General features: G+C 35.7%; 1 protein-coding gene across 1 annotated transcript in view; it reads left to right on the top strand.

The window, feature by feature from the left end:
* TGFBR1 (transforming growth factor beta receptor 1) overlaps positions 1–14,831 on the top strand; it is a 65,708-nt gene that overhangs the window by 36,798 nt on the left and 14,079 nt on the right. Inside the window, exons 4-5 of the mRNA XM_044657226.1 lie at positions 458–688; positions 4,368–4,535. Of these exons, the coding sequence (XP_044513161.1) occupies positions 458–688; positions 4,368–4,535 (399 nt within the window). The remainder of the gene's footprint in view (positions 1–457; positions 689–4,367; positions 4,536–14,831) is intronic.

Genomic DNA, 14,831 nt, shown 5'->3' with positions numbered 1-14,831 from the left:
ACAGCCTGACATATAGTCATTTTCATGTGACTCTAGTTTGTCTTTCTAGAACTATACCCCTCCCCCCTTCTGATGAAGTTAGTTTACTTTATTATCTCCTCACTCAATTATTTTTGTGACTAATAGTTCCTTCTGTCTTGAATTCCTTCAGTTTCTTTATACTTCTAGATACTCTCTGTCCTTCCAGGTCCCACTCAGTTATAACTTCTACATGAAGTCTTCTGACCATTCCAACTTTCTTTCTCTGAACTATTATAGTATTTGGAGTATGCTTGTTTTATTCATTAGTTAGCTTATGTGTGTATCTTAGGTAATAGTCCAATTGAGCAGCTTTATGAGGATATGTGGATTTGTATTAGCCTTCATAGTTTTTTGCAGTGCTTCATATACCGTATAAAGTTAATAAGAAATAATGTTGTTTGGTTATATTTAATAACAATGCTAATTTTTTTTAAAGGGTTGCCATTACTTGTTCAAAGAACTATTGCAAGAACTATCGTATTACAAGAAAGCATAGGGAAAGGTCGATTTGGAGAAGTCTGGAGAGGAAAATGGAGAGGAGAGGAAGTTGCAGTCAAAATATTTTCCTCAAGAGAAGAACGTTCTTGGTTCCGTGAGGCAGAGATTTATCAAACTGTAATGTTACGTCATGAAAATATTCTGGGATTTATAGCAGCTGACAATAAAGGTCAGTGAACTTTAGAAAATTTATATATCAACTATAATGAAATTAAGTTAAAACTTAATGAAATCTCTTAAACTCTAGTGAAAATCAGTTGGAAATAGAAAACTATTGTGTAAATACAATAAAACAAAGCATAAATGTGATCAATTATGATTAAAGAAAAGATGAAGTGTAAAACTTTATATTTATTGCTATTAAACTTTTTATCTTACTAGATTAATTTCTCTTTTCTTCCTACCAAGGTCTCTTTAGTTTCCTAGTTCAGTTATTCAGATTATTAGTTGAATTCATTTTTAAACTATCACCCCAAATTATATTCCCTTCCTAGTTCCCCGTGGTTTTTTTGGGGGGGGGATATCACCAATTTTCTTATCTCTTAGTTGCCATACTTAACAGGATTGTTAGGATCAAATGAGATAATGGTGACAAAATGCTTTATAATAAACTGGTGAATTTTATAGGTCTAATTAGAGCTATCCCATTACACAACTTTATCTTTCCTAGTCTTATTTTTGTGTATCTTTCATCTTCAAATGATATTTAGGAAAAATGCCACAATAGAATTGTAGACAAAAGTGCAGGAAGGGACCTTCAAGATATTCTAGACAAAACATTTTTCCTTTTAAATAAGAGGAAATTGAGAACCAGGGAGGAAAACGACTTGCCAAATTCATATAAATAGTAATTAACAGATCTAGCATTTGATATTTTCCCAACTCTAGATTCAGTGCTCTCTTCACTGCAATACCTAATTGTCTTTAAAAAAATTTTAAGGAAAAAATGGCTAGCACTTCAAGGTATACAAAGGACTTTACAAATAACTTCATTTTATCCTCATAACAACCCTGGGAGGTAGGTGCAGTTATCTCCATTTTACAGATCAGGAAACTATAGCAGAGTGGTTACGTGACTTGCTCAGGGTCACACAGATGTTGAGTATCTCTGAGGTCAGATTTGTCTCCCTGTCTCCAGATCCAGTGCGCTGGGCCATCTAGATCCCTCTAGATATTTTGAAACACAACAGATTAAGATTACTTCTGTGACATTTAAATAATTTATATTTCAGTATTCATATCAAGATACTTATTATAAATTTCAAGATAATTAAAGCTACTCTGGATTTTTCCATCTAGTATTCTGAATTCAATTTTTTTGTTTTTGGCCAAGGGAAGAAATGATGTTTGAAAGATCTAAGATGAATTCTTGACATTGCTCATTGGGTTAAAGGTTCCATCTTTTCTACTCTTAGATTCTTAGTTTTTTATATCATGTATAAGAATGGGTAGAAGCACTTTGATTTTATAGCAAGTAGGACTTTAGACTTGTTTCCTGATTATTGGAATACTCAATTTTATGAAATAGCCATCAGGCAATAAGGAGTCAAAGTAGAGAGTCAATGACCCACCTCCTCCTTTATCTTTTATTCCCCCAGAGCAGCCCAGTATTTTCTGTTTCAGAACATCTGGAGAGGTGCTATTTCTTATTTCTCTTTTGCAGATATTCAAGTGTAAAGAATTATTTGGAGCCCAGAGGCTCAGTAAATAAGTAAATATATTGAATCCCTTTGTGGCAAGAACCACATCTCTTTCCCAGCTTTTCATCAGTGATTCTTCCTGGTGAAGTGTGAATTTCAGATTCAGGGTATTTTATAGAAACAGTGTAATAAGTGAAAGATATAATTAGGTGATTATACCATATGCTTTCAAGTACATTATGAATCAAATTAACTTTCTTGAAATGACCCAGGACTCACTCACTATGTATAATGCTATTTCTATTGGAAATTCAGTTGTTATGTTATGTTCAGTTGACTGAAAGTCATATTCAACCCTTCCTGACCCCATTTGGGGTTTTCTAGGTAAAGATACTGGAGTGGTTTGCAATTTTCTTCTTTAATTCATTTTAAAGATGATTTAAAGTAAGCAGGATTAGGTAACTTTCCAAGAGACACAGCTACTAAGTTTCTGAAACTGAATTTGAACTCTTGAAGATGATTCCAAACCCAATGCTGGATCTATTGCGCCACCTAGCTTCCCAAATTCTAAATAATTTTTGCTACATCTTTTCATTATTACAGTATATTTCAGATTGATACAGTGGTAGGGGAGAGGAGTTGAGAATAATAAGCAAGTATTGCTTTAAAAATTCCTACCTGTCTTTTCTCCTTTTTTCCAATGTACTTGAGAACTCCTGTGATTCTAGATAATTTCTAGGATATTAAAAGGATAAGATTTTGGAGAAAGGATTCAACACTTACCTTTTGACTCCTGTCTTATTTTTAGAAATGGCAGGAAGATTTTTGAAATACACGGAGACTTCAGAGCACAAAGGGACCTTATATTTTATATGTCATGTTATATAGAGTAGCGGTCTCCAAAACTTTGATTACATACCTAATTAGTAAAAAATTTGCTTATACATTCCCAAAATATGTTAACTTGGTTAGACAGTTAGGTTGGGGCCTGTCTATGAGGGCTCTAAAGCCAAATATAATTTATAATTTGATAGCCACTGGTACTTATTGAGAAGAGTGAGGGTAACATGATCAGTCCTTTACTTTGGTGAAATTACTTTGGCAGGCATGTGGAAGATGGATTAGAGTAGGAAGAAATTTGAAGAAGTAGTAGTGTAGTCCAGGGGAGAAATGATGTGAATGAAGACCTGAAATAAAATGGTGATTTTGTGTAAGGAAATATTTTGACTCAATGTCCCACCCAAAATGAAAAGGAAGAGAGGAAGGGGCAATTTTCCTAGTGACACTTGAGCAGCTTATGCTATGAATGTCCAGTCAGGGTTTGGTTTTTATTGCACTGAGGGGCTAATGTAGAAGAGTATTGGAATAATGGATAAAAGTAAGCATGAGTTCTTAACCTCTTCTTGTGACTCCTATTTGGGCAGGAGACCATTGCTATACATGAGGAAACTTGTCTAGAGGTCTTAAATTTAATACACCTGCAATTCAAATTTAGTTCTAAACATTCTAGTATTTCAAGGATCTGGTTTGCTCACTTATGGAGATGACAAGTGTTTTTCAAATTAGTAGGTGGTCTTTTAAAAAATTTACTCTCCTGGGGCAAAACTCCTTACTTTCTATGTTAAAGTCAATGCTAAGTATTGGGGACCAGCTAGGTGGCTCAGTGGATTGAGAGCTAAGCCTAAGACTAAGAGGTCCTGGGTTTAATTCTGGCCACTATTTCCTAGCCATGTGACTCTGGGCAAATCACTTAACCTCGCCAGGTGCTTAGCCCATACCACTTTACTGCCTTGGAACCAAAATCTCCTTATAGCCAGCTTGCTGAAGAGCTTCTCCAGACATTGTGAAAATAGATATGCTTCCCCACATACACATATAAGAAATGTAAAATAATGCATAGTTATTACTCAGGGGAGTGGAAAGAAGCCAAATTAAGAATTAGGATTATAGACTCCATGCCTCTGAGCCTTAGTTTCCATATCTTTTTAAATTAGTTTTAATAGTTGACCTGATTACACTTGTTATTTAATACATTTATTTATAAAATGTGTATAAATGCAAATATAAAGCAAAATTTGTAAAGTAAATATAGGATGGTGTTACAGTGGTGTGTTTTAGTATTAAAAGATAGATGTAGCAATTAATGTTACTAATAAAATTTTAAATGTTTCATATAAATCTTAGAAAATTTTGCTGTTTGTTTTGCAGACAATGGTACGTGGACTCAGCTGTGGTTGGTTTCAGATTATCATGAGCATGGGTCCCTTTTTGATTACTTAAACAGATACACAGTTACTGTGGAAGGAATGATCAAACTAGCTTTATCCACTGCTAGTGGACTTGCACATCTTCACATGGAGATTGTGGGCACTCAAGGTAGGGTTTTTTCCCATGGTTACATGATTCTTGTTGTTTCCCTCCCATCTTCTCCCTGCCTTCCCAGAGTTGACAAGCAGTTCCACTGGGTTATACATATATTATCACTCAAATCCCATTTCCATATTGTTCATTTTTGTAATAGAGTAATATTTTAAAACCAAAATCATACAAACAGAAAAAAAAGGCTGACTTGAGATAGTAAAGGAAAATTTAAGAAAAGTGAGGGAAATTTGAGGGTACTTGTCACAACCTTCGTGGTCTACAGAAATGTAAAGGCTTTGGACTTAAATTATATGAAATAACATGGTTGCCAAAGTTATTATATCTCAAGTCAGAAGTTTATTTACCAAATTAGAGGGGAAACAATAAAGTAGAGAAATGTGAGAGAGGTTAGAGAAAATACCTATACTAGTTCTCAGTCAGGAGGGCCAGTAGTGAGTAACTATGAGGCCTCCTCCAAGATGGAAGCTAGTCTTTTAGGAAACTAGAGGAGCCATTTTTTCACTCACCCAAGGAAGTAGTCCAGGAGTCAAAATCTAAGTTGAAGCCACGATTCACGCTGAAGTCTTCAGTGAAGTTCCCTTGAAGACTATCTCCAGGAGACACTCTCCACGAGACTCAACTTCATGAGCCTGCCCCAGCCCAAAGATTTTGTAGCTTTTATGGTGGTTTCCTGTCCTTGCCCCTTTTCACAGGGGCCAATCACAGTTTCCACATTGTCCTGCCCTGCCCAGGGGCAGTGTCTGTGGGAATGACTTGTCACCTCTAAAGGTGTTAACTCTCCTCCTAGGATTTACACATTTCTGAGTTGTCACCCAGTTTAGCATGCGGGTTGTAGACTTCCCCCTTAAGGTTAAGTTTCTACCTTTTGGAGGTGTAAACTCCTATAGTAAGAGTTTCCCTTACTTTAGGGTCAAGTATGGGTATATTCACTTTTGATTAATTCAAAAGTAGACATAGGCCATGTGACCCTGGGCAAGTCACTTGATCCCCATTGCCTAGTCTTATCTACTCTTCTGCCTGGGAGCCAATACACAATATTGACTTCAAGATGAAGGTAAGGGTTTTAATTTATTTTTTGATTTTTTATGATGAAAAATTAAGGTTTACTCGATCATTCAGAAACATTTTTCTTGGAACAAACTGCAAAAAAAATCAGGACACAGGATAAAAAATACATGGATTTTAACTAAAATACAGAGTGACAGGAGTTCGAGATAGAAAAGACATAGTAGGTAATTTCTTGTCCATCCTTGGTATCCACTGCAAGATTTTTCTCTGCAGTCTAATCTCCAGGGCTTTTATTCATTTTAATTTTTTTTTTAATTTTAATTTTGAATATTTTCCCCTAGTTACATATTTCATGTTCTTTCCCTCTCCCCCAAACCTCTAATCCCCCTTAGCCGACGCACAATTCCACTGGGTTTTACAAGTATCACTGATGAAGACTCAATTCCATATTATTGATAGTTGGACTAGAGTTATTGTTTAGTGTCTACATCCCCAATAATATCCCTAACAGCCCATGTGTTCAAGCAGTTGTTTTTCTTCTGTGTTTCTCCTCCCACAGTTCTTCCTCTGAATGTGAATAGAGTTCTTTCTCATAAGTCCCTCAGAATTGTCCTGGATTATTGCATTGCTGCTAGTAGAGAAGCCCATTACATTCCATTTTACCACAGTGTATCCATCTCTGTATAAAGTTCTCCTGGTTCTGCTCCTCTCACTCTGCATCAATTCCTGGAGGTCTTTCCAGTTCACATGGAATTCCTCCAGTTCTTTATTCCTTTGAGCACAATAGTATTCCATCACCAACAGATACCACAATTTGTCTAGCCATCCCCCAATTGAAGGATATTCTCTCATTTTCCAATTTTTTTTGCCACCACAAAGAGCACGGCTATAAATATTTTTGTACAAGTCTTTTTCCTTTTTATCTCTTTGGGGTATAATCCAAGCAGTGCTATTATGGCTGGATCAAAAGGCAAATAGTCTTTTAAAGCCCTTTGAGCATAATTCCAAATTGCCATCCAGAATGGTTGAATCAATTCACAATTTGACCAGCAATGCATTAATGTCCCAATTTTGTCACATCCCCTCCAACATTCATTACTCTCCCTTGTTGTCATTTTAGCCAATCTGCTAGGTGGGGGGGTGATACCTCAGAGTTGTTTTGATTTGCATTTCTCTTAATTATTAGAGATTTAGAACACTTTCTCATTTGCTTGTTGGTAGTTTTGATTTCTTTATCTGAGAATTGCCTATTCATATCCCTTGCTCATTTATCGATTGGGAGATGGCTTGATTTTTTTTTTGTACAATTGATTTAGCTCCTTGTATATTTGAGTAATTAATTAGACCTTTATCTAAGTTTTTTGTTATAAAGATTTTTTCCCAATTTGTTGTTTCCCTTCTTATTTTGGTAGCATTGGTTTTGTCTGTACAAAAACTTTTTAGTTTAATGTAGTCAAAATTATTTTACATTTTGTGATTTTTTAAAACTCTTCCTTGGTTTTAAAATCTTTCCCTTCCCATAGCTCTGACAAGTATACAATTCTTTCTGTATTTACCTATAGTTCCTTCTTTATATTCAAGTTATTCACCCATTCTGAGTTTATCTTGGTGTAGGGTGTGAGATGTTGATCTAGGCCCAATCTCTCTATATTGTTTTCCAATTTTCCCAACAGTTTTTGTCAAATAGTGGGGTTTTGTCCCAAAAGCTGGGTTTATCATACACTGTCTTGCTGACATCACTTACCCCTATCCTCCTTTCTGTCTCTTGCCAGTACCGTATTATTTTGATGGCTACTGCTTTGTAGTACAGTTCAAGATCTGGTATTGCTAGGCCACCTTCCTTCACGTTTTTTTTTTCATTATTTCCCTTGATATTCTTGATCTTTTGTTCTTCCAAATGAACATTGTTATAGTTTTTTCTAATTAAGTAAAAAAGTTTTTTAGTAGCTTGATAGGCATAGCACTAAATAGGTAAATTAATTTGGGTAGAATGATCATTTTTATTATCTTAGCTTGTCCTACCGATGAGCACTCTGCTTTTCCAATTGTTTAGATGTAGTTTTAATTGGGTGGAAAGGGTTTTGTTAGTTGTGTTCATGTAATTCCTGTGTTTGTCTTGGCAGATAGATTCCTAAGTATTATATATTGTCTAGGGTGATTTTAAATGGAATTTCTCTTTCTAACTCTTTTGCTGCGATGTGTTGGAAATGTATAGAAATGTTGATGATTTATGTGCATTTATTTTGTATCCTGCAACTTTGCTAAAGTTGTTGATTATTTCTACAAGCTTCTTAATTGATTCTCTAGGATTTTTTAAGTAGACCATCGTATCATCTGCAAAGAGTGATAGCTTAGTCTCCTCATTGCCTATTTTAAAACCTTCAATTTCTTTTTCTTTTCTAATTGCTACTCTAGTACAATGTTAAATAATAGAGGTGACAATGGGCATCCTTGTTTCATTCCTGATCTTATTGGGAAAGCTTCTAATTTATCCCCATTGCAGATGATGTTTGTTGATGGTTTTAGATATATACCACTGATTATTTTTAGGAAAGACCTTTCTATTCCTAAACTTTCTAGTGTTTTCAATTCCTTCTTAGCATTTATTTTAATCCTCATCTTCCATCTTAGAACTAATATAGCTAGGAAGAGGCCAGATTTGATCCCAGGACCTCTTGTCTCTAGGTCAGTCTCTTAATCCACTGAGCCACTTAGCTGCCTCCTTAGCATATTGTTTTTAAATGCATAAAATAAAATATATAGGATCACAAAGAAAACCAAATTATATTGAAATGGTTATTACATTTTAAAAAATGTTCATGGATTTCTGTGAGAAAAGCATAGGTTTTTTAGATTCTTAAATGTTTTATTATGTATAAACATTTTAAAACTATTTTTAGCCCACTCCATTCCCCCTGCCTGCACCCTCCCCTCCCTCCACCTCGCAATTGTCCTTTGCATAATGACCAGCTTGATCAGCAGGGCCAACTTTAGAACTCTTGCCTGCCAGTTCAGGTTATTTCCTCAACACTAAATTACTTCTCTGGGTCTGTAGGGTCATATGACATCAAAAAGTAAAGAGGATAAGAACTGGGAACAATTCGTTTCTATCTCACCAGATAGAGATAGTTAGTAATACATTTAAGAAAGCATTTTCAACAAAGTAGTGAGGAAAAGGGCCCAGTCAAATGGATTTGTGAATAGCACAGGTAGGTAGGAAATAAAGGCAGTCAGTAGAACATAGCTTATTTTGCTAGCAAAAGAAAATAGAGATCTTTGATAGGTAGCAAGAGCAAGTGAAGGTGAAGGTCTTCCTTCCCCTTCCTGAAGAGAGATGTCTTAAGTGCATTTGAAAGTGGAAGATAGAGAGCAAATGAAGAAGTAGTCATTGGAAGATGTTAAAAGAGGTAAAGTATAATTCCAGAAGAATAAATGGATGGAATCTTTGTAATAGGTAGACAAGGTAATTTTAGAGTGTTGTGATTTTTCCTCTGAGATAGGAGGAAAGGGAAAAAGAATAGCTAAAGGAGCATTGTATATTAGAGTAAAATCTGAAATTGCTCATTAATTACATGATCTGAATCCACTCTAAGAAAAATTCACATCAGCACCACTTTCTGAGAGAGTCTATATGAACACCTTATAGACAAAGACATTACTATTGTAATAAGGACAAAGAGGAAGCAAAAAAGAAATTTGCTCACTATAAGCTTATACTGTCCTCAACTACTTATAGTTTGGCTTCTGACAAGTGATAACTCTCAGTCATATTTAGATATTCAGCCTAATCTCACTTGCTCTCAATTCTATACTGCCAGCTTCCTGCTAGACATTTATACCTACATGTCCTGTTGGCATCTCAAATTCATCATGTTCACAGTGGAACTCATTTTCTATGGTGTGATGCCCCTTCTCTTCCCAACTTCCTTACTAATCACACAGACTCATAACTTGAAAATCATCTTCAATTCTTCCCTCTTCTTGTTCCCCTCATTTCCATGTCAAATCAGCTCCCAAGTTATGTGGTTTATATCTGTGTGGAATCTAAATTGAGCTCCTTGAGAGTAGACTTTTGGATTTTTTTCACTTTCTTTTTATACCAAGTGCTTAGCACTGTGCCTGCCTGACACATTGGAGTCTTAATAAAAGCTTGACTTGACTTAGTTCCTTTTCTCCAGTTGTGACAATTATTTTAGTTCAAGACTGAAGTTTCTTACCTGAACTATTTTAATAGCCCTCTGATTGTTCTGTAGTTTCTTCCTCCTCCAATCCATTTTCTTTCTTTCTTAAACCCTTACCTTTTGTCTTAAAATAAATACTGTGTATTGGTTCCAAGGTAGAAGAGCAGTAAGGGCTAGGCAGTGATGGGTTAAGTGACTTTCTCAGGGTCACACAACAAGGAAGTGTTTGATGCCAGATTTGAACCCAGGACCTCTGGTCTCTGGGCCTGACTCAATCCACCAAGCCACTTAGCTATCCCCTCTCTAATCCATTTTCAATAAAGTATAGATTTTTCAATACAATAAACCATTAAGCACCCGAGTGCAGAGAATTTTACCAGACATAGGGATATAAAGATCTATGATGTATTCTCAGTTTATGGAGCTTATAGTCTATTGGAGGATATGGCATATATACATACATTTATACAAAAAAATGCAAATGTAGTGCTCCATAAACCATGGAACCAAAGTTCCCCCTTTCCCTAATCCCTACTGAGACCAACCCCTCTCCCCACCCACCCCCAACCCCAAGTCCAAACTGTGAGTCAAAGTCCTAGTAAAACCTGGCAGAACATCAGGACTTTGCTGTCAGACCTTGACAAATGACTTGTATCACTGACCCTCAGACCTGAGGACTTCCCACCCCCAGAGATAGAGGTTTCCACCCCCCCCCCCCCCGCTTAGGGCCATTTAATCAACTAAACAAAAGTACCCCAAATTTGACCAATTAGAGGCAATATAAGTTACCTCATCTCAGACCACCATCCTATAAAAGATTGCCCCCTCCTCCACCCAGGTGGAGACCCCAAGCCGTCCTCAGGTTATGGGCTCCCTCTTCCTCTCCCTTCTCCCCCACCTTCCAGTGCCACTTCTACTGCTGTCAATCTCCCATCCCCCTCTCCCCCTCCTTTCCTTCAAATAAAGCTTTGCTGCACTACTCAACTCTGTTTTATTAGCCTCAGGTCTGACCCATGTTAGTCAGATCTGACATTATTATTATGTAAGATCTATTAATATTAAAAATGATAAAGGCTGGTATAAATATATAAATTAGTAATTTAATTAAAGCCATGTTGATAGATAAAGTTATCAGACCATGCGCTTGTAAGCATTCAAAACTGCCGCCTCCATTACTGTCTCCTGTCTGCTGGCCAAGAGACCTACTGGCAAAAAGAGCCTACTGGCAAAGAGGCCACTCCCTCCTAACCCAGGAGATTTAAGGTCTTCCCTGCGTCAAGACGTCGGCCTCCCCAAGCCCAAAGACCCGGAAACGGAAACCAGTTGGACCATGTTGGATCACGGGAAATGTAGTTTTGATACATTTCCCATGTCCATAGAAATATATACACTTTTAGATGGCATTCCCCAAATTTCACTTTTACAGATCCCAAGGTAGTTTGAGGTCATTACTGACTAGAAGCATCAGATTTGTTGATCTTCTAAGGGATATTACATCTTTTGGGGAGTTTGTGTTGGATATTCAGTTTTGGAAAAGAGATTAGAGATGAGATGTGGGTTTTTTTTTGGGGGGGGGGTAGAGGCTATAGTTTAAACCATGAGAGTTCTAAATAGGAGGTCATGTAATTTGTTATATGCATATAATAATTGGTGTCATCTCAGAGTTCTTTTAATTTGCATTTCTTTTATCAGTAGTGATAGTTTAGTGCTTTTTTTCATGTGATTAGACAGCTTTGATTTCTTCTGAAAACTGCCTGGTTATAGCCTTTGACTGTATATTGTTTGGGAAATGGCTCTTATTTTTACAAATTTAACTCAGTTCCCCATGTCATTGAGAAACAAGACCTTTCTTAGGGAGTTCTTTGATGACTTGTTTGATTTCTATTTCTGATATGGGATTATTTAAGTATTCTATTTCCTCTTCTGTTAATCTAGGCAGTTTATATTTTTTAAATATTCATCCGTATCAACTAGATTACCATATAATTGGGCAAAATAGTTCCTAATAGTTACCTTAATTTTCTCTTCATTATAGGTGAGGTTGCCCTTTTCATCTTTGATACTATTAATTTGGTTTTCTTCTTTCCTTTTTTTTTTTATTAGATTAACCTGTACTTTATTTTATTTGTTTTTTCAAAGTACCAGCTTCTAGTCTTATTTATTAATTCAATAGTTATTTTACTTTTAATTTAATTAATTTCTCCTTTAATTTTTAGGATTTCCAATTTAGTTTTTATTTGGGAATTTTTAATTTGTTCTCTTTTTAGTTCTTTAATTTGCATATCCAACTAGTTTATATCTTCCCTCTCTAATTTGTTGATATATGCACTCAGGGATATAAATTTTCCCCTGAATAGTGCTTTGGCTGCATCCCATAGATTTTGATATGACGTCTCCTCATTGTCATTTGCTTCAATGAAATTACTAGTTGTTTCTATGATTTATTCTTTAACCAACCATTTTTGGAGAATCATATTATTTAATTTCCAGTGAATTTTTGATTTGCTTCTCCGTGTACCGTTACTAATTATTATTTTATTACATTATGATCTAAAAAGGTTGCATTTATTATTTCTGCTTTTTGATTTTGTTTGCAGTGTTTTTATACCCTAATACATGGTCCATCTTTGTGAATATACCATGTACTGCTGAGAGGAATGTGTATTCCTTTTTGTCCCTATTTATTTTTCTCCATATATCTATTCTAATTTTTCTAAAGTCTCATTCACATCTCTTACCTCTTATTTATTTTTTGGTTTGATTTATCTAGATCTGATAGAGGAAAGTTCAGGTCTCCTACTTAGTATAGTTTTACTATCTATTTCCTCCTTAAGCTCCAATAGTTTCTCCTTTAAAAATCTGGATGCTTTACCATTTGGTGCAAACATGTTGAGTATTGCTATTTCTTCATTGTCTATACTGCCTTTTATCAGGATATAATTACCTTTTCTATATCTTTTCGTCAGATCAATTTTTACTTTGGCTTTGTCAGATATCATGATTGTGACTTCTGCCTTCTTTTTGTCAGTTGATGCCCAGTAAATTTTGCTCCAGCCTCTAACCCAGTGATTCCCAAAGTGGGCGCCACCACCCCCTGATGGGTGCTGCAGCAATCCACGGGGGAGGTGATGGCCACAGGTGCATTTATCTTTCTTATTAATTGCTATTAAAATTAAAAAAAATTTTCTGGAAAGAGGGTGGTAGACCAAAAATGTTTGGGAACCACTGCTCTAACCATTACCCTTTGTGTGTCTATCTGCCTCATGTGTATTTCTTGTAGACAACATATGGTAGGATTTTGGTTTCTAATATACTCTATTTGTTTCCATTTTATGGGTATGTTCATCCCATTCACATTCCGTTATGATTACCACCTGTGTATTCCCTATCATCTTGATTTCCTCTCCTAGGCCTGCCCTTTCTTCTTTCATTATTTCCTTCTAAATCAGTGTTTTGCTTTTAATCAGTCTCCCTATTCCCCATCCTTATCTTACTTCCCTTCCTTAACCCCTCCCTTCTTATTCCCCTCTTATTTTTCTTTAAGATCTATTGAATTCCTTCCCCTCTCTCTTTCCCTTCTTTTTGGTACACCCCACTCCACTCCCACCCCTTGTTTTTTCCCTCTCAACTTCCCTGTAGGGTAAGGATAGAATTCCATACCCCAATGGATCTAGATGCTCTTCCCTCTCAGAATTGATTCCACTGAGACTAAGGTTTAAGTATTACCTATTAGCTCACTCTCATGTTCCTCTTTATGTGGTATATAATTTATTCCATTTTTCTTCTTCCTTTAATTTTCTTTTGGTGCCATCTTCTATTCTCGCCCATTTTATTTTAATGTCATCTTAAATCACTTAGTACCCCAACCTCTACCTATGAATAATTCTTCTAACTACTATGATAGTGAAAACAATTTTTGAGAGTTACAAATATCACTTTTCCATATAGGAATATAATTTGACCTTATTGAAGGCCCTTAAAATTTTTTTTTTCCTTTCTTGTTTGCCTTTTCATGTTTCCCTTGAATTTTATATTTGGACCTCAAATTTTCCATTTAATTCTGGTCTTTTCTTTAGGAATATTTGGCAATCTTCTATTTTGTTAAATGCTCATGCTTTCCCTTGGAAGTATATAGTCAGTTTTGATGGGTAGGTGATTCTTGGTTTTAGACCCAATTCTCTTGCTTTTTCTGAATATCATATTCCAAGCCTTGCATTCCTTTAGCATGGAAGTTGCCAGATCCTTTGCAATCCTGACTGGGACTCCTTGATATCTGAATTGTCTCTTTCTGGCTTTTTGCAATATTTTCTTCTTGGCTTGGAAGCTCTTGAATTTGGCAATTACATTTCTGGGGGTTGTCTTTTGAGGATTTAATGTAGAGGGTGATCTATGGACTCTTTCAATGTCTATTTTGCCCTCTTATTCAAGAATATCAGGGCAGATTTCTTGGATAATTTCTTGTAAGATAATGTGAAGACTTCTGTTTTTCTCTAGGTTTTCAGGTAGACCTATGATTCTCAAATTATCTCTCCTGGACATGTTTTCCATGTCCATCACCTTCTCAATGAGATATTTCATATTTCCTTCTATTTTGTCATTGTTTTGATTTTGCTTTATTAATTCTTGCTGTCTTGTGAGATCATTTGCTTCTACTTGCCCAGTTCTAGTCTTTAAAGACTGGTTTTTCAGCTATGATCTTCTGATTTTCTTTTTTGGTTTGGTCTAAGCTGCTTTTCATGACTTCCAGCAGATCCATTCTCATCTCAAATTTGCTCATTATTTCATGTGATTTCTGTACCTCTTTTTCCAAGCAGGAGATTGTCTTTTTAACTGTTATTTTCCTTTTTAATTACTTGCAATTCTTTCTCCCACTTTTTTTCCTCCATCTTTCTTACTTGGTTCTTGAACTCCGATTTGAGTTCTTTGAAAGCTTGGGACCAATTTCCATCTTTTTTTTTGAAAGTTTGGATGTGTTTGCTTGTTTCTCACTCTTAGCTGTCACTTCTTTACTCTGCTCCTTTTCTCCATAGACTTTATCCAATGTCAGATGCTTTCTCACTTGTATCTTACTTTTTTGGCATTTGTGGATTCTAGTTCTTTG

This window comes from Gracilinanus agilis, chromosome 1 (assembly GCF_016433145.1).
Source record: "Gracilinanus agilis isolate LMUSP501 chromosome 1, AgileGrace, whole genome shotgun sequence".
In the NCBI taxonomy this organism is placed as follows: domain Eukaryota; kingdom Metazoa; phylum Chordata; class Mammalia; order Didelphimorphia; family Didelphidae; genus Gracilinanus; species Gracilinanus agilis.
The sequence above is the reverse complement of the archived record's forward strand: the minus strand, read 5'-3'. Positions and strand labels throughout refer to the sequence as shown.